The 18,806-nt window shown below is 45.2% G+C and overlaps 1 protein-coding gene across 1 annotated transcript in view; it reads left to right on the top strand.

Moving 5' to 3' along the window:
- The window catches only part of LOC138583120 (cholesterol transporter ABCA5-like), a 3,134,767-nt gene that overhangs the window by 1,422,430 nt on the left and 1,693,531 nt on the right, over positions 1-18,806 (top strand). Inside the window, exon 16 of the mRNA XM_069655080.1 lies at positions 3,357-3,447. Within this exon, the coding sequence (XP_069511181.1) occupies positions 3,357-3,447 (91 nt within the window). The remainder of the gene's footprint in view (positions 1-3,356; positions 3,448-18,806) is intronic.

Below are 18,806 nucleotides of genomic sequence, written 5' to 3'. Positions count from 1 at the left end.
TCTTTGTAGTGCTAACCCATACAGATTTTCGCCTTTCAGCCCGTTCATTGGGACCCAAACGTCCACAGTTCACTCTCTCCAAACGGTACCTGTGTATCTGGTGGACCTGGTGGACTGTTGGGCTTCCACCGGGATTTGTCGCTGTGGTTCCTTCACAGTCTGTAGTCTTCTCTCAGGGCTCGGTAACAGTGTCCTTACATCAAGCAGGGCTCCATTCTCCCAGGGGTTGCAGGATCAAACCTTGTGGTTTTGTCACAATACTGATGTCAGTTCTCCCAGGTCCGCTGGCAGAGAGTCTCTGCACCGCGCCTCCAGCTCTCTCTTGACTTTGCTGTCTGGTTTACTTCATTACCATCGGCTTCCGAAGTCCGAGGCTGTGAGGTCTTTAGGTTCTCTTGGGGAGTGGCAGCATCTCCAGCCGTTCCCGCTCTCACTATGTTGTCTGGTGTCCCTCAGCGAGTTTACCAACACCATCTCTGACGTTGTGTTGTTTTTGGAGTTTGGGTTTGCTTTACGTAAGAGATTCTCACTGGATACACAGTTTGTGCCCTCCTTTCGGTTCTCCACCTTTTGTAACGCACACGGGTCGACTGCTGTCAATCCGCCACATCTCACTTCTTCCTCTTGTTTCTTTTCGTCCACCATTCTTCCGACTCCAGCTGTTACTGCTTCTACCTCTGCTACCTCGACCACTTCTGTTGCTACTTCTGTGTCTGGGTCCGTGTCCTATGTTTTTTTTATTCTCGGGCTGGTCTCCTTGATGGTAAAACTAGAAGGTTGACAGTAGTTCTGTGCATCCTCCTGCGGTCTCCTTATCCCATTACTTCATATACTTATTACTGGTACCATTTTAACCAAGTAAAGTGACTGATGTGGTGTGTGAGTGTTTAAAGTCAGGGAAGTAGAGAAAATCTTTTGGTCACACCGGGCTTTAACCAATGGAATGATATTCGCTTGTGGGAAAACTGGGAAGTTATCCTTGGATTCGTCACACTGGTAAGTATGCACCTTTTTTCTTAGGTGTGGTTTACAGGATGTGACTTACCTGGGACTTGTACCCCATGCCAATGATGACCCCTAAAGGAAAAAAATTCAAATAGCATTTAGAATAGAGCCCCTGAAGCCAGCAGCATAAACAGTAGCAAAGAAGATGCCAGAAAGGCTGGGGAACCTGGCTAAGGAAGACCCGGCAACTGAATGAACAAAGGATGGCAGACAAGCTGCAGAAAAGAGTCCCACACTGAACACTAAAACTTGGGCAACCCAGGACAGTCCTGAAGAGCAGATGAGTCAGAGTGTTGGAATCATAACACTCTGCCACCCAAAGGCTGCAGCCAGGATCAAGGCGGACCAACCACTGTGGTATGGCAGGAAACTGTCGGTGAAATGGCCAGGAGGTGGACACAGCACACAAGTGCAGCCAGTAGGTGGACTGAGGATGCCCAGGAGCCAAAAACCCAAACCGGAGGTCAGCTCAGTAGAAATCTGAGGTTTCCACTTGCATACCAGCACTCACGTAGGGGAGTCTAAGCCCAACAATCACATTAAGGGGCTAAGGACAGCTGGTTATCAGGCCATCTCAACTGGTTGGCCCCTCAACCTGTCACTCAATACCCATACCACTCACACAGGATGTGATGTGGCCAGCAAAGAGAACCAGTCAGACCCAACATAGAGAAAGCAGCACTGCTCTCGCACACTGTGGTATGGCAGGAAGGTGGCAGTGAAATGACTAGGAGGTACTCCCAGCACGCACATGCTGCCAGTAGGTGGACGGAGGATGCCCAGAAGGTTTGACCAGGAGCCAAAACCCCAAACCGGCGATCAGCCCAGTACACAGAATGCAGCCAGTATGGCTAGATCTGGTCCTTAAAATGTATGGACGGTGGGACAATTGTAGGAATTATCCAGCAGCTAGGTAAACCTGCTTCTTTGGAACGTTCCAATAGCAATATGAGGTTTTTACTTGTATATCAACACTCACAGGGGCAAGCTTAAGCCAGTCCATCAGTGGCATTAAGGGGTTATGGGCAATTGGTTATTTGGGCATCCCATCTGTTTGGGCCCTCAATCTGTCACTCAATATCCATACCACCGACACATGATGTGATGTGGCCAGCACAGGGACAGAGACTGGTCAAAACCAATATGAAGGATGCATCACTAGGCTCACAAAGAGCCATGTGGACAATGCCCATTTTAGGCATGCCTCATCGTTCCCCAGAACAAAGGAAGCATCTAGAACAAAATGTCTGACTTAAAAAAATACATTGGTTCCCAAATGTCTACTAGAATGATACACTGAACTACCAGTGGTGTATATCTGCCACCATCCTTACCCCTAAAACCAATGTAGGGTGTTCTAATCATCCAAGTGCCAAAGTCTGGTGCTTAACACGCATCCCTGGACGTGGGTGTCTTATGGGCAACTCTGGCCCATATACTCTTAAGTTAATGAAAAGGGTTGTAAAGGCAGGATAACTCTGCCAGGGGTTCCTCTAGCTTATAAAAATAGCTCAGTGATGTAAAAATAAAGACTGAAAAGGAAAACGTTAAAAGAGACTCTAAAAAGGCCCAACAGAATTCCCCAAAATGATGCCTGAACAGTAGTTATTCAGTATTTTATCTTTCATGTATTTAAATGTGACCTGCACGCCTCAGCTGCAAGGTTCGTAATGTATGTGACATTCATCAGATTTTCTTTACTACAAATGTATAATGTTCCCCAAAGTTACTTATGTCCTGCCCTTCTTTTCCACACCTTGTTGGTCTAACGGAAAAAAGGGACAACAAAGATTAAACGGCTGTACGTTATAGTTATTATCACTGCTGTGGTATTGATTATACCGATGATTCCCAGCCTGACTGCAGGGAAATTATTTCATGCATGTGATACCAACGTTTAAGAACAGTTACATGTAGGTAATGAATCCTTTTAAGGCACATTTGTTAGTGAATCTGGTTTAATTTTCTCCTTGAGCAAAATTAGTCTACATCGGAGTAATAGTTATTCTGGGAAAGAAATTGCTCAATAAAGCTCCTTGAACCTTCAGACTGAGCTCACTTGGCCAGCTGAGCGTACATTACCTTGTCAGCAAAAAGGTGAGTTGTGTATTTCTATGGATTGTGGAGCTTTGTAGTTTTTTCATATTGCTTTATATTCCGAAATGTCAGCAGACAATTCACTTAGTAATGTTGTATTATGTACTATTTAAAAGGTTTCATTCAAATTGAGAAATGCTTAAGTATCTTAATCTAGTAAATTACACATGCCTGAATTAATATAACATTGCTTTAATGTAAATAACTTCTTTATTAAATAACTTCTACTTCAATGTTTATCCATTTGGTTACAGATCGGAAAGCAGTGATTTCGCAAGGAATGCTAAAATGCATTGGATCCTCACTTTTTCTGAAAAGCAAGTGGGGCGTTGGCTACCGCTTAAGGTATTTTGTATTATCCATGTGCCTTAATCTTACTAAAAATACTACAATGTGTGTATTTTTTAAATCTCATTTGAATTGATAACTGGCCGCATAGAATGCGTCATAAAAGATGAATAGTATCAGAACCATGCCATTACCAGATGTTCAAGTTCAGACTTTTAATTAGGGAAACAATTACAAAAGGGGTCATGTGAAAATACAAATAGGCTATTCCCACAACCAAAATTTAGGATTGTTCTACATAGGTTTAACTGGGCCTCTCTGCCCCTGCCAAGCCACCTCAATGTCCTGCTCTATAACCCTGGGCTTTAAGGCTTTGCTGGGCTCTCAAATGTCCTTTCCAGTCCATTTCAATTCCAGCGGGATTCCCTCACCGCTTTCAGTATTTTGGATGTTGCAGACTAGGGTTTCTCAAACCCTTTTTTGATGACTTATTAGTTGCAAGCTTTCCGGGGTCAGTACCCCAAGACAAATTCTATCACATAGTTTTGCTAGCATTTGGGTCAGCAGAAATAGTCCATACAAAGAGATGTAGAGGTGGCGGTGCCCCATTTTATTTGCCGTTGTCCAGAACCCCAAAGCTGCTTCCCCTCTTGCCTGCCCCCCCTCACTTTGTACCTTCTACCTTTTGGCCAACCTGGCTATGGGACAGCCCTCCTCCTTCCACTGACTATTGTTGGTTCCTAATGTTCTATCCTCTTATCCACCAGATAACCCTCTTCATATGCCACCTCTTTCTCCTCTCTAGATGTTCCCACCTCCCCTTTTCTCTCTTGGTTGTGTATGACCTCCCTCTGGTTTCTTAACTCCAACAGTTACTATCTATCAACTTCTCCTGACTTCACTAGTTAAGATTGATTTCCAAATTCCTAGGGGTTGATTCTGGGAGGCTAACCTATTATGGTCAACAAGAAGACACTGTAGTCTAGCCAACCCAGTCAAGGTATGGTAGCAAAGCTGCAAGGCTTAGACTCACAAGGGGTGTGAGAGTGGTCTAAGGCAACAATGAGTCCTCACAGAACAACTCCAGTACCCCAGTAATTCCAGTTAGACCAGCAGGTGCAAACATATACAATGATCTATTAGGCCTGTAAAATACACTTGGCAAGTAAAATGTCTAGACATATATTGTTGCATCACCACTATAAAACCAAAATATGCATTCACCCTGTGGATTAATAAGAAAGAATTTGATTCAATAATCAATGAAACACAGGTAAGTACTCGGATGGATAAGAGTTAGAAAAGCCACTTTAGAATAACCCTTAACAGTTTCCCTAGCTGTTATAAAGTCCAACCTTAAGATGATTTGGGACCTTGTTCCCAAAATTCATCAGTTCCAAGGTTACATTTCATAGGTATGTTTATTAATAGACTGGCGATGCAAGTGGTTATGAATAAGAGTCACAAAGTTAGGTGAAGTTCAGATAAGTCAACCGATTAATCCCAGTCACTAGGCTGGGGATAGGAAGGGATATATGACCGGTTTTCCAAGTCTGGAAAACGTGAATTATGGCAGGAATTAACACCCATGTAACCCTGTGGAGAACAGGGGGACAGAAACAAGCATGTTAATTTACCCCCATTGACCTGGAATTCTCCAGAGACCACTGCAGAGGTTCTGGATTCCGTTGAGCACACAGTCTTCTGAGTTTGGTCCCGTCAAGGTCAGGCCAGTGATCACAGGCACAGAGGTCCTTTTCTGTATCAGGATTTAGTTTTGTTCGATGCAAGTGCTTGGGTATCAGTTCCAGACACCTTTCAGCAGAACACACAAACGAAGAAAGGATGAAGACATCTGCGGACAAGGCCACCTCGGGACACCTCCAGGAAGTGATGAAGACCAGTTGCAGCAGGAGTCGCAATGATCAGGTGGCGACAGGCGATCTTCATTGGACGAATAAAATAGCAGGCCCAGAACAGCTTCTGTTGATGCAAGAAGGCTAAAATTGCAGAGATCTTGTTACACAAGTTGAAGATCCTCCAGGTTCGAAGGATGCACAAAGAACAGCGATGGCTGCAGTGAAGTTGCCGAGGAGAGAACTGGCCAGTCCAGCCTTTGAGTCGATGCTGCAGGAGTCGTCCTCGGGTCATCAGTAGGTTACCCTTCTTTGTGGGGGTCTTACTTCCAACAATGATCTGCGAATGGCTGCAGGAAGTCCTCCTCTTATCCATATTTGGACTGAGAGCTTGCCGAAGTCCACCAATGGTAAAGATCTGCGCCATTCAAACTGGCAGTGGTTTTCCAATTATAGATCTTGATGGATTGCTATATATCCACAGGTGTGCATTGTGACATGGTCATGACCTTGTTAGATGCAGAAGGGGGCGATGGGAGGGCGGCAGCCTTGAGACTTCCCCTCATGTGACATGCATGTCGATATTCCTGCTGCCGTCCTCTGTCATAAGATGCCTACAAGCCATTTTTCCGGCTACGGGTCTCTCTTCGTTTTCAGAACCCCCAACTCCCCCAGTGCACTTGGTAGCAACTGAGAAAACCCAGACTGTAGCCAAGGGAACAATCTAGAACAGCAAGGTAAAGGACTTGAAATGTCCCTACCGAACTGCATTGAGACATCCGATTAAACATGAGACTGATCCCAGGTGTATGGGGAGCAAGCAGAAAATGAACTGGAAGTGAGTTGAGACTGCAAGGGGAAAGGAGAGATGGAGGAACCCTCCCCAAACCAAACTAGCAACAAAACTCACCAATACCTGAGACAGGCAAAAGGGAGAACAGGCAGCCTAAGCCCCTGGTCACTACAACACCAAAGACTGTTTCCAGAACCGTGCTGAAAAAGGAGGAAGGGCTTAAAGATTTTTTTAAAGCCTCTCAGCAGTGTAATACAGCTTCTGAGGAAAAGACGGGCACTGAGCGGTCCATAGAGTCAGATGAGTGCTGCATCCAATGGATGGGGGAGACAGAGCCAGCAGGACCACAATATAGGTGGCAGAGGTGAAAGCAGACAGAGCGACAAGGTGGAGGAAGAATGCACAACAGCATAGAAATAGATTACTCAGGCAGTGTGCAAGGTGAGAATTTTGTGAGGGAGTGTGGTACCAGTTTGAGAGAGTGAAAGAGTGAATGAGTTTGTGAAGGTGAGAGCGATAGGTTTAGGGGAGTGAGGGTAGTAGGTGGAGTGAGAGCGAGTGGGTGTTTGGAGAGAATTAGGATAGTAGAAAGGGATGTAGGAGTGAGGTGTGAGGAGAAGGGTGCAGGAGAGAAGTGGGGTGAGAATAGTGAGTGAGTGTGTGTAGTGGCTGAGTGAGCAGGGCACTAAATCCCTTGAAAAATTAAATGGACCACATATCCCTGAGAAGGGGGTGAGCAGAGGGGTGCAGTGTGAAGCGATGAGGGGGCTGTAGTGAGCCGTGTGGGGAAGAGTAGTAGTAGTGCAGAGAGGGGGGAGTAGTGGTGTAGAGTCAGTAGTATTGGGTAGTGGTGTGGATGGGGTAGAATAGGGGTGCAGAGGGAATGTAGTAGTGAGTAAGATCGGGGGTAGAGGTAAGCAGTAGAGAGATAGAAACATTGGTGGGATAGAGAAGGGTACTGTTGTAGTGTGAGGAGAGAAGGTGTGGAGTAGAAGGGGGATATAAGGGAGAGTGATCGAGAAACACAGGAAATGGAAGGAAGACGATTGGGGGTTTGAGCATCTGTAAGGCACAACACTACTATCCCCTTAGAACTAACATCATTGATGGTATAGGGCCGACCTAGGGAGTTACTGACTGAGCTGAGACAGATAAGGCATTTGCCTTTAGGCCCTCACTGTGGAAGAATTAAGACAGTAGTGAGAAACCATCAGCATATACTGACCTGGGGTAAAGGTACGCCTGTGTTAGGTGCATTTTAGACGAGTGAGAGAGGGGTGGCCCATCTATCCCCTTTTTTCAGCCCCCCTGTGTTACATTAAACAATGTAGCAATATATAGATAGTTCAATCTGCACAGTTTTGTAAATCAAAAATTTAAAACCAAAACCCTTGAATTGTCCTGGAGTTATTTAGGCTGTCTGTGGCGGCATGCAGATATTGCTGTCTTGGTGAGCTTGCCCACCTTTAAGTTGTATTCTCATATCAATTTGAAGGCCATAAAGGCCACATTGCTTCATTGACACATAGCGATTGGGACCACTGGTAGCAGGGAACTGATATTTTCCACATTTACCATCAGACCTTTTCACCACAAAACCCAATGTTGCCACTGTTCCTTGATTATGTTTATTTTGTTTTTACAAACCCCTGTAAAACATTCTTTTACAAACAAAATCTGTTTCTCCTATCGAGTCCGTCAAGATGGTTACTCCTGGACACATACTCTCACTCCGTAATAAAGACTGGTAGTCTACCATTTAACTCATGGATGCATACTTTACAGTACAGCAAACACCTCTTAGAGTTGGTCAGAAACTACTGACCATCTGTTGCAAGTGAGTGCTATTGCAACAAGAGAGATCAACAGATGTCTCGAGAGACATTTCTTGGTTTAACTAAAGCATGTTTATTGTGCTGAACAAACCACAGTAGGAGGTTAAGTCAGTGACAAAGGTGACATTTATGTAGTTTCCAGTTAACCTGCTCAGTATTTGCAGTCTGTCTTCATTCATGTGCATAAAGAGCAGGTTGAGATGTACTTCTGAACCTGTGATGTCAAAGCAGGTCACCTGTATTGTTTTCATATTTATTCAATGGCAGCACTATTCCCCAGTGGCGTCCATGGGGGATGTTGTAGCAAACAGACAGATTGACCTTTTTAAGTTTCAAGGAAGGCATTTAGAATATGTTTCTATTATACAAGAGGTCTTAATCTAGTATGGTATATGGTATTTGTACCAGCTCAGATAGCTTTGGGCCATAGGAGGTCTGTTGTTGAATAAGGTCTAGAAGAGGCAAGACAACAGAGGAAAACATGTTTGGAAGGAAATAAGAGCAAAACATACTAATTTTGACTTTGTGTTAGAGAAGGAACGAGAAAAGACATCTGCCTTCTGGTTTTGTATCCCAGGAATTAAGGGGATGAAAAAATTCATACTGCCCAAAAAAGCAGCCTCAGAAGCTTGTAAGAACTGCCAGTGGCATTCCTTCACTCGATAGAACACCCTTGTAGGTGTTGTCGCCACTCTTCGAAGGCAGCCTTAATCAGGAGCACTTTTCTATGATGGAGTATTTGTGTTTGGAAGGAGTGAGTTTATGAGAACAATATCTCACTGAATGTTCTTCTTGTGTCTTTATGCGTCCGTAACCAAACTGCCCCAATAGCCTGATCAGAAACATCCGCCCGACCACAATAGATTGGTAGTTGTCCAGATGTTGTAGTACAGTTGAATGCTTGCTTCAGAGCTTGGAAAGCCACTGGTGTCGGGTATAATTGTCAAAAAAGTATCGCTATTAATTTGAGAATCTCAAAAATCTATGGCTACACCTAACTAAAAGGAAAAAAGTTGAGGCTTTCACACTAGCCTCAGTATGGGTTTCTGCCTGGCCCAAGTTATACTTGACTTATTGTCAGTCTTCAAAATTGCTTTTTCACAGCAGGATATCCTTCCTAATCTTTGTATCAAGTTATGGGTTTCACTCTCTCCTTTTAATAAAGAAAATTGTTTCTTGGTGCAAACGTTTCCATCCCTCCAGGATTTCTTGGAAATGAAACACTTTCACCTTCCAGGTGTTGATACTCTCCCAAAGTCTTGAATCCTCAAATGGGTTATTTTGTATTCCCTCAAGTTATTTCACATAGAGCGACTGACCACCCTGGTTTGTCAGACTTTTATAGCTTCTATGGCTTTGTTGGTCCTAATTCAAAGTGTTCATGTCTTTCTTTTCTCCTTACATAAGGTATATGTTCAATCGAGTTTCTCAGGCTCCCGAAACCTTGATCGCTTTTACAGACTTAATTCACAATGTTCGTATCTCTCTCCATCCCCCTTTCACAGCGGTTTTGCAAATTCGGGTTTCCCAGGCTCCCGTAACCTGGATAGATTTCATAGCGGTTATTCACAATGTTCGTAACTAGTAGCAAAATGCTCTTCCTCTGGGTCCTCAGTTTCCTGTATCCTCTTCTTTCTTCGTAGCCTTCAATTCAGGCCTCTCAGCAGTACGCTCTCCATAGAGTCTCTCAGGCTCCTGTATCTTCGTCGGCTTCCCCTGCGTCTATTAATCTCGTTCGCTACGGTCCGACTTGTGCAGAGCTCGGCGAACAAAGCTCCTTCATACGATCTGGTCTGGGCGATCTGGTCTGGGCATCCGTTACCAACCTACCGGCCCACCACAACTCCTTTGTGGTCGTGCCACCAGGTGGACATGTGAGACGGGGGTGTTTCCCTCTGCGCCGACCTCGGCTCCTCGGTCGGATAGAATGCCAAGCTTCAGGTGTTCGGACAGCTTTTCGTTCGCCTTCCTCGCTGCTACTGGCTCCATGGCCCAGCGTGGCTCTGCCCCTCCAAGATGTTGATGTGGTGGAGGCTCACCTCTGCGTAGCAGTTCTTCTATCTCCATAGGAGTCTCTCTTCCCTTTACACTCTGTTCTCCTCTTATACACATCACAGGAATAAACAAAACTGTTTCCTTCTTCGTTGACCATAACATTCAAGTTGTGTTCAGCATTGCCTGTAGCCAATAGAGGTAAAGAAGGATTTTTGTGGAATGTAGTTGTTACAGGAGATATTAGTCTTTTCCCTATCCATATATGCAGACAATGTGGGAGATCTGCTTAGGAATGGTAGTCTTCGTCCCCATTATGGGGGTCACTCCCAGGGAGGTTCCATTTGCCTAGACCCCGAGGGAGTGTCTTGCTTATTGGGATCACCTCACTAGCATCAATGTGGCTGGCTCCCCTTGTTCAGATTCATCACATAGCCCTCCCGTTAACCGCGAGGCTCGCTATTGATTAAGAAGTGAGAAACGACTACAAAAGTCCACATTGCCTTGTTCTTTCCCCTTTCGATGTTCTACAGAGAAACACAATGGTTGTATATCTAAAAACCATCTCATGACTTGGGTGTTCAAATCTTATCTCAGACTTATTCAGGGAAAGGGAGAGTGGGCAGTCACGAGCCGGAAACCACCTCCCTGTAAGACAATAGCGTATGTTCAGGATTGCCCACTTGTTGGCTATGGCTTCCAGTTTTGCTGTGGCATTTGACTGTTATCGTGGGGAACAATTTCCAGCTTGTGTAGAAGACCGGGTCTTCCAAGCCATCTTGTTCTTGTGATAACACAGCTCCTTGTCTGACCTTTGAGGCCTCTGTCTGAAGAAATAATTCACGGCTAAAATTAGGTATCTTTAATATTGGCTGTTGGCATAGGATTTGTTTGAGGATTTTAAAGCTTCATTGGTCTTCACTTTTCCAGACAGGCTTTTTGGGATGGGAGTTCTTGAGCTTGTCGGTTAGATTGGTGGCCAAGGTAGTATAATTTGATATAAATCTTCTGTACTAGCCTGTCAATCCAAGGAAAGCATGAAGATCTTGTTTAGTTGTTGGTACCGCTTTGATTTTTTTCTGTCTGTCGTTTAATCAAACCATTTAGCACAAAATAACCCAGGTACTTAAGAGCCGGCTGGGCCAGGTGAAATTTTTTGGGGTTGGCTGTTAAACCTGCTCTCCATAGGGCACTTGTGATCACATAAAGATGGTGCATGTGTTCGGGCCACGTCTTACTATGTATAATGATGCATAGGCTCCGGATTTAGGATTTTAGCTATCAATCCCTGCAATGTGACAGAAGCACTGTGTTACCCTAAAGGAAGTACTTTAAATTGAAAGAGGCATTGGGGAATGGAAGAGACGTTTCTTTCCCCATCAATGGGGTGCAGGGGCACCTGCCAATAAACCTTTATTAGGTCCAGAGTGGATATGTATTTGTCAATCCTAGCTTCTCAATGAGTAATTATCAAAAGTGGAGATGGAATTTAATTTCATAAAATCTATGCAGCATCTCCAGGACTTGTCGAGTTTGGCTACCAACACTAGGGGGAACGACCATGGACTTTTGAAGGACTCAATAATATTGGCCTTGAGCATCTCATGGAGTTCGGTCTCCATAATTTTCTTCCTTGTATTCTGGATCCGGTACGGTTTTAGATTCACCTTTTGCCCGGCTGGGGTCTGGATAGTGTGGGATATAGTGGGAGAATTCTGCACTCTACCTGGTTGCTCAGAAAAGACTTCTGGAAATTGGTCTAAAAGGTCTCCAAGGTCTTCCTGTTGGAAAAGTTGTAGATGGTTAGGGATTAGCTGTTGGTCGAGGTCAGGGTCTACAACATGGTTGGCCATGGTCACCGTAGTCTCCTTCATGGGGTCGACCTTTCCCAGGTTATATGATAGACTTGGGTTTTCTGTCATTTATCTGGTTGGGCTACTAGATAGTTTACAGGACTTTTTTTCTCATGAATACTGTAGTGTCCATACCATTTGCATATCATCTTGTTCTCTGAAGTGGAAAGGAGAACTAGGGCAGATTCCCCAATGGAAAAAGACCTGCCTACAGCCTGTTGATCATGTAAGGATTTATGATGGTCTTGTGCCCTACCTAGGTGATGTTTGACAATTTCCCTTGCAGCTGTCCCATGCGATTTTAATTTCTGAGCTGTCTGGGAAATGGGTAGGATAACTTCTCTCTCCTACCAGGTCTCTTTCAACATATCTGGTACCCCTCGAGATTCTTGCCCATACAATAACTCAAAGGGCAATTATCCTAGAGATGTCTGGGGTGTTTCCAACTGCAAAGAGAGCTTGTGGGATCATAGCATCCCAATTTCTACCATCTGCCTCTACCAACTTGTGGAGGATTCTTTTTAGGTTTGGTTATTAAAACGCTCTACAAGACCATCTGTTTGGGAAAGATAGACAGAGGTTCTGAGGGTTTTGATTAGTAGTATCTCTTCCATGTCATTCATAATTTTTGACATAAAAGTAGTACACTGATCCATGAAGATTTCCTTGGGGAACACTACTCTCCTCAGAAATTGGAGGAAGCGTTTTAGGATCTGTTAACTATAGTAGTATTACAGAGCGGAAAGTTCTTGGGGTAGCAGCTAGCGAAGTCAACGATCAGTAGATGTACTTATTCCAAATCTTTGATGTTTCTAGTGGGCACACTATTTCCTTAGCTATTCTAGTAAAGGGTACTTCAGTAATGGGAAGTGGTTGTAAGGGAGCCGGGGGAACGGGAGTTGCTGCCTTATTTTGGCAGATTTCGAATGTGGAGACATAGTTTGTCACATCTGCGAACACTCCAGGCCAGTAAAATTAGGTTATCTCCAGGATTTAGGTCTCTCCTCTATCCTGATGGGCGGCCGTGAGATGGAAGTAGGTAAAGTGGAATTCTTTTTGGACAGAAATTATTTCCTTAACCTGGTTTTCTAGATTATCAGCAGTTGTTGTCAAATTAACTTGTTGCTGCATTGTAGAGAGTATTGGCACATTGTTACTATAGATGCACAGTGGCAGATGGTATTGGGTACTAGCCACATTTGTAAACTGTATTAACTATGTTGGCACAAATTGCTTGTTTTGCACAAAAAAATTGTTTTTCCTCATGGATGGATGTTGGTTATATACGTAAGTTTGTGTGGGTGTTGTCATGCGAGTGGGTTTTATGTGTGTTGATGCTGATATTGTAAAATTAAGTTTAGAGTAATTTTGATGATCTGCACGTTGCACTTTTTCTCTATGAAAATATTGTTGACACTTTTTATCGTGATTTCATTCAATTGTTTTTCTAAATTTGTTTAAATTGTTTCTCACGAATTTGCTTGCTCAGATTTCGTAAACAATTGTGTGGGATTTTTTGTTTGTTTCATGATTCTGACTGATCCTATGCATGAAATGATTATTGTGGGCAGCCCTCAGGTATGTGATAGTGAGATGGAAGTGGACCAGCTCCAGCACTACCCTTCGATTACTGCGAGGAACCACCAGCTGCGTTCGGTGAAAGTCCATCCTTTCCTACATCTCATCGATATAACAGTCCCTTTTTCAGGAAGAAAAAGGAACGGCTTGGCTACGAACTTGCTCTTCCGAGGGTACCCTCCCAAAGGCGATCATTAGGTCAGTGTCATTCCTTTGTGCAAAGGCAAGATCGGGTAACTGGACCACCGCTTCTGCCTCTCACCTCAGGTTCCTCTCTAACAAGGTCAAACTCTCCAAAACCCATTGATCCCCTCTCAGTTTCAAGTAGGGCCCCCATTTCCTGAGGTATGGGAGTAAGGGCTTTCTCTAGGATTCCCTCGGCTGTGGCCTCACCCTCTTTAACTAACTAGTTGGAGGTACCATTCAGGATTATGGAGAATCACCTTCACATCCCCCCTATAATTGGGATCCTACTACCCCAGTGGCAACATCTAGGGAATATTGCCATGTTAGCCGGATTTAGTTGCCGGTCTAAAGTAGGTCCCCGGGGAAGTAAAAGGCACAGGCAGGGAGTCCCCAGTTTATATCAACTGACGTACATCCCACTGACCACTGTAAGAGCCCATCCCCGTCTTACTACGTGCAATACAAATAGATGAGACACACCCCAATGGGGAATAAGGCTAAGAGGACAGGTTGCAAGAGTTTGAATGTTTATCTAGAATTGGCATCCAGAGAACTCTGCTGCCCGAGAGTGCTCTTGCAAACATTACACTTACATGACAATATAAAGTAAAACATCGTCATAGATCACGCAACTAACATAGGGTGCTAGGCCAGTGCAGGATCGGATAGTCAGTATAGATGCATATAGTCCACTGGGCGTTGCTCGGTCCGGATTGGTTGTTCAACTGACCGGAGGACGAGCGTCACAAGGTCCATCTGCCTGTGTCTGGGCGGAGTGAGGGTCAGGTCACTGCGAGGCGGGGTGGCCACTAACTGAGCTAACATAATACAATCTAATAAAACATGCACTGAATAAAAGTCATCACAACTCCTTTGAGCAAATCATTGTAAACCTATAAATTTAATTTGTGTATTTACACCATCGCTTACTGGGATTTATATAGGGTACCAGGTTAAGGGTCTTAGCCAGTATGATAACATTGATTGCACCGAGGGTCTGGACTCATAAAAGAGGTTGAAGCAGGTTGCCTTTTGTTAGTAGTAGGAGACAATATACTGTTGACAGAGGTCTGATGTTAGCTAAGGACACGCTGGGGGTGGGCTTCATGGCGGGGCCGCATATCTGGTACATCAAGAGAATACCTTGCCGGGATACAGGGTTATACTGGCAGTAATTTTCCAATAGCAAGGGTGAGGGGGCCTGGGCAGGTTTGTGGAGATGGATGAGCTACAGGGCCTGGCTCAAGTCGGTTCATACATGGGACAGTGATCTCAGAGGAAGAGTTAGATGTTACATTTGTTTTTGTTGCAATTACCTCCGGCTCAAGCGTGAGAATGGGGCTGTGAAGCTTTCAGACACAGTTGGAAAGGGTGGGGACTCTGTGCGCAGTGTGTGCGGCGCTGCTGAGAGGAGAGAAGCCTTTTCGTATTATCGCAGTGAGGCCTAGTCAAGAAGATGGAGTCGAGGGTGCACAAAATGGATGCAACATGTCCTGCGCAACAGCCCCATCTACGCAAATGCCAGCCGACGCTGGTATTACATAAGGGCTATGGAAGCATTCCTCACTATTGGAGGGACATGGTCCAAGCTGTACTGAATGCATGGGTAGCGGGGGGGCCTAACGGCCTGTCGCTCCTTCACATTCCCCCCTTTCATTACATCTAAAATAACAAACTATTGGCTCTTTTATCACTTCGATAATACTCAGTTTCAGCTACCGCTTCATCCCAAGCAGGTGTACCTTTTATGGGCATCCATGCTCTACATACACTTTTCAGGCTGTGGCCCTTCCTTGCGTATTCATCTGGGGTGCATGTCATGTATATCCTTCCATCCCCATCCAAGTCCACCCAAACTTCATTGTACAATTGCAGCTCTATTGGTTCTTTAACGGTGGTGTGGTATAGGTTGTCAACCTTGTCCCCATTCTGGCGATATACAGCTGTCATGCGATACTTTGGTGGATTAGGTTCTCCAGTTTGCATTTGTGCGTCTATCACAGTTGTTACCGTTGTCTATCGGCCCATCGTTACCATCATCATAGTTGAGCTGGGCATAGATTTTGCATAGCATTGGCTACCTAGTTGGCACACACAGAAAAATAGCAGGATGAAGACGATGACAGGAACAAAGATCCTCATCACAGCGTTGAACCAGGATGGTACCCAGCTGAACATATTGTGGAACCAGTTGCTTGGTTCTATTCCTCCCTCTTTCGACATTCTCTCCCCCAGGCTGTGTACTGCTGAGATCACGTGGGAGAGGGTCCCATTATCTGCATCTTCAGAGGGTATGAATGTACAGCATGCGCTCCTGATTGTTCGGCAAACACTGGCGTCCATTGCTGTGAGAAGATTTAGGACGTACCGGTTCTGCATTGTCATTAGGCGCAAAGCATGAAGTTCCACCTTGATCACATTGAACCCTTCTTCAGTGTCGTTGGCCAGTTGGATCAGCTCCCAGCGGACGATTTGTAACCACTTGGGTTAGTTCGAGCCTGAAGCCTTGACTTTAAGAGGGAAGCAAAGAATGTCTCTGCGGGATTGAAGAGTTTATACTTCGCCGGGATCTCGGCAAAAAGAGCAGATGATTCAGTGGAGATATAGTTTGATGATCTCCTTGTGTGAGAGAGTCTGGCTTTTAGGTTACTTTCTGACAACAGTTCATACAACGGAGGCTCTGTTATTGCTACTTGGGGCACTGCCGATATGCCAGCCGCACCTTCACCTCCTTGGATATGACTTTCTGGGATTACCATCAGAGCTGAATGTAGAGTGGCTAGGGTGCAAATACCTCTCCATGATGCCGGGAGATGCAGGTAGGCTTGTTTACTGCAGACCCAGTACATGTCCATGAGTGCAGCTGTGCCTTTCTTCATGTCTGGAATTATAATTGTTTTGTTGCATTGCTTGTTGACACCCATAGGCACCTTCCCTTCTCCGTGAAAGCAAAGCTCATGTGGTATTTCTTTTTGCGTCTTGATGGGCTTTTCTAGCGCGGTGACCCAAGTGAGGTTTGCAATGTGCTGGGACCAAACAGAGGCGCACGTTTCTTTGACCCATTAGAAGTTCTCCTCGGTGAGTCCTCTGAGCGCCTCAGCTTTGCACTCGATCGTTTCATCATGCCACTTGTTTTCCGTGAATCTTGTTCCTTTTATGACAAAGAATGGTTCTTTAGTGCAGATTACTCCTTGGCGCCTGCTTGTGTATGTTCTCTCGTTCTGCAGCAGCTCTATTGTAACTTTGTGCCTAGAAGGTGCTCCGAATTCTACATAATACGAGATGAATTGAACACTGGGTGTCTGACAAGGGTACTTCTTGTGGCACTGGTATTTTGGCTGTGCCTGACGCATGCGGTATGAGCGAGCAGACATAGCAGCTCTCATTCGTGGCTTGTTTTTTTGTGGCACTCATGTCTGAGTACCATTTATTTGATTGGTCGGGGTGGCGGGGATCTTCAATTTCATCTAATCCTAGGCCATGATAGATATCATATCTTTTCCCATCCGCCCCCCTTTTTCATCTCCTCCTCCCCCCTTTCCAATTACTCATGGGCCCTCATTACGACCCTGGCGGAAATCGAAAAACGATGGCGGAAATGCAATACCGCCATCGAATACCGCTCGGTGCGATTATGACCCGTCACCGTAAAGTACGATGCCATTAGCGACACCGTAGTGAACGCCAAAGCTAACTGCACCAAGTACGCGCACGCGCGCACTGCGAAACCGTAATTACCACCATGGCGCAACGGTACGGGAATTCTGACCCTAGCGGACATGTACCTAACGCCATCAAGCATGGCGGAAAGTACCATTCCGCCATGGTGAGAAGTACGGCATCGCGAACCAACCATAAAAGGCCCTACTGAGTGCCTGTACACCACTCCCTGGCCACATTGCACAACTCCTCGTAGGTGCAATGAAGTCACACAATGCAACCAGTGAAATGTACAAGTCACCCATGCATGCCAACGAACAAATGAATTTAGGGGCTCCAAGTGCCTTGTGAGTGGCCATCCATATTAGCCATGGCACCATTGCCGTACTGATGCAGCACAGGCATGTGAAGCTCCAAGTACAGCAACATGAACTGAAAACTGAGACAAACAAAACAGGCCCCCCATCGCTTGACACCAGTGTAAGGCAACATACAAAGCAGTATCCTGAGTGAGACTGCACCAGCCCTGTACTCCTGCCAGTAAACAAACCAACCTTCAGCATAAGCATGTACCACACAAGTTGGCAGAGTGACTGAGCAGCCAGGCACATCTCAAGAGGGGCCAATGGGAGCAGCAGGGCACAGTAGGCACGAATACAGAAGCTATTCCAATGGACATGACCTCAGTCTCCCTCCAAGAAACGCACGCAAACACAGGCACCTGTGACCAGCCATATTCTGAAAATCACATCATTCCACCAATCCACCTGGCTGACCGGCATCTGTTACACAAAAGCTAATCCCCCTCCCATGAGCATGACATCATCAAAACAGACATAATTGCAGCCCCTATCCCTGACCTTACTGGGCTTCGTAGGCAAACGCGCCCAGTACAGTACCATGCAACTATACTCAGAAGGCCGAACCCAAAGCAGATCTCCTCACAATACATCGCTCCACAAATAGGAATATGCTACATTACTTGCAAAGAATAACGCTACACGGTCAATATCATAATCAAAATTTAATGCACAACAAAATCACCCGGGCCATACAGCTATTAGGTCATGAACTCCAAATCATATCTCATAATTGTGGGCTGCATCCGCAATAAATGACCAGCTTCTTCTTGTGTGACGCCCTGTTCCTCCATGGTACACAGGGGCTACATTCACGTTCAAAAAGGCAACATGGAAGCGCCTAGAACCGCAGGTCCGTCCCATTAGGTAGGCACTAGTCCAGCTGAAAGCTCGAAATGTTGCTCCTAGCCACTAGTACTGCGTAAGGGCATGTGGGCCATTGGCGATCGTCCCATAAGATCGTAATGGTGCTCCACTGATTAACACGAAGCAGCAGGTGTCGGGAGTAAAAGCCATCTGCAGGAGTGGCATACAGATGGCAGCGGCAAAAGGGGAGGAGATACCTGTCACCCAAATGAAACGAAAAAGAATAGTATGGGCATCTGAACTCCGTTTGAATTACTCACTTCAAAGATCACACTAAATCCACAGCCCTATGCATGCTAGCCCACTCAAAAGGATTATTCGCACCCAAAAATCACTTGCGAATCATAACTATATAAATCGAGGTGAAAACACTATTACAAACGAGTGTTTGTGTGCACGCGTCTGTTAAAACAGAATCCATTAGATGGGATTAGTAA

This window comes from Ambystoma mexicanum, chromosome 3q (genome assembly GCF_040938575.1).
Source record: "Ambystoma mexicanum isolate Mex_15411 chromosome 3q, UKY_AmexF1_1, whole genome shotgun sequence".
In the NCBI taxonomy this organism is placed as follows: Eukaryota; Metazoa; Chordata; class Amphibia; order Caudata; family Ambystomatidae; genus Ambystoma; species Ambystoma mexicanum.
This window is presented reverse-complemented; position numbering and strand designations above follow the sequence as displayed.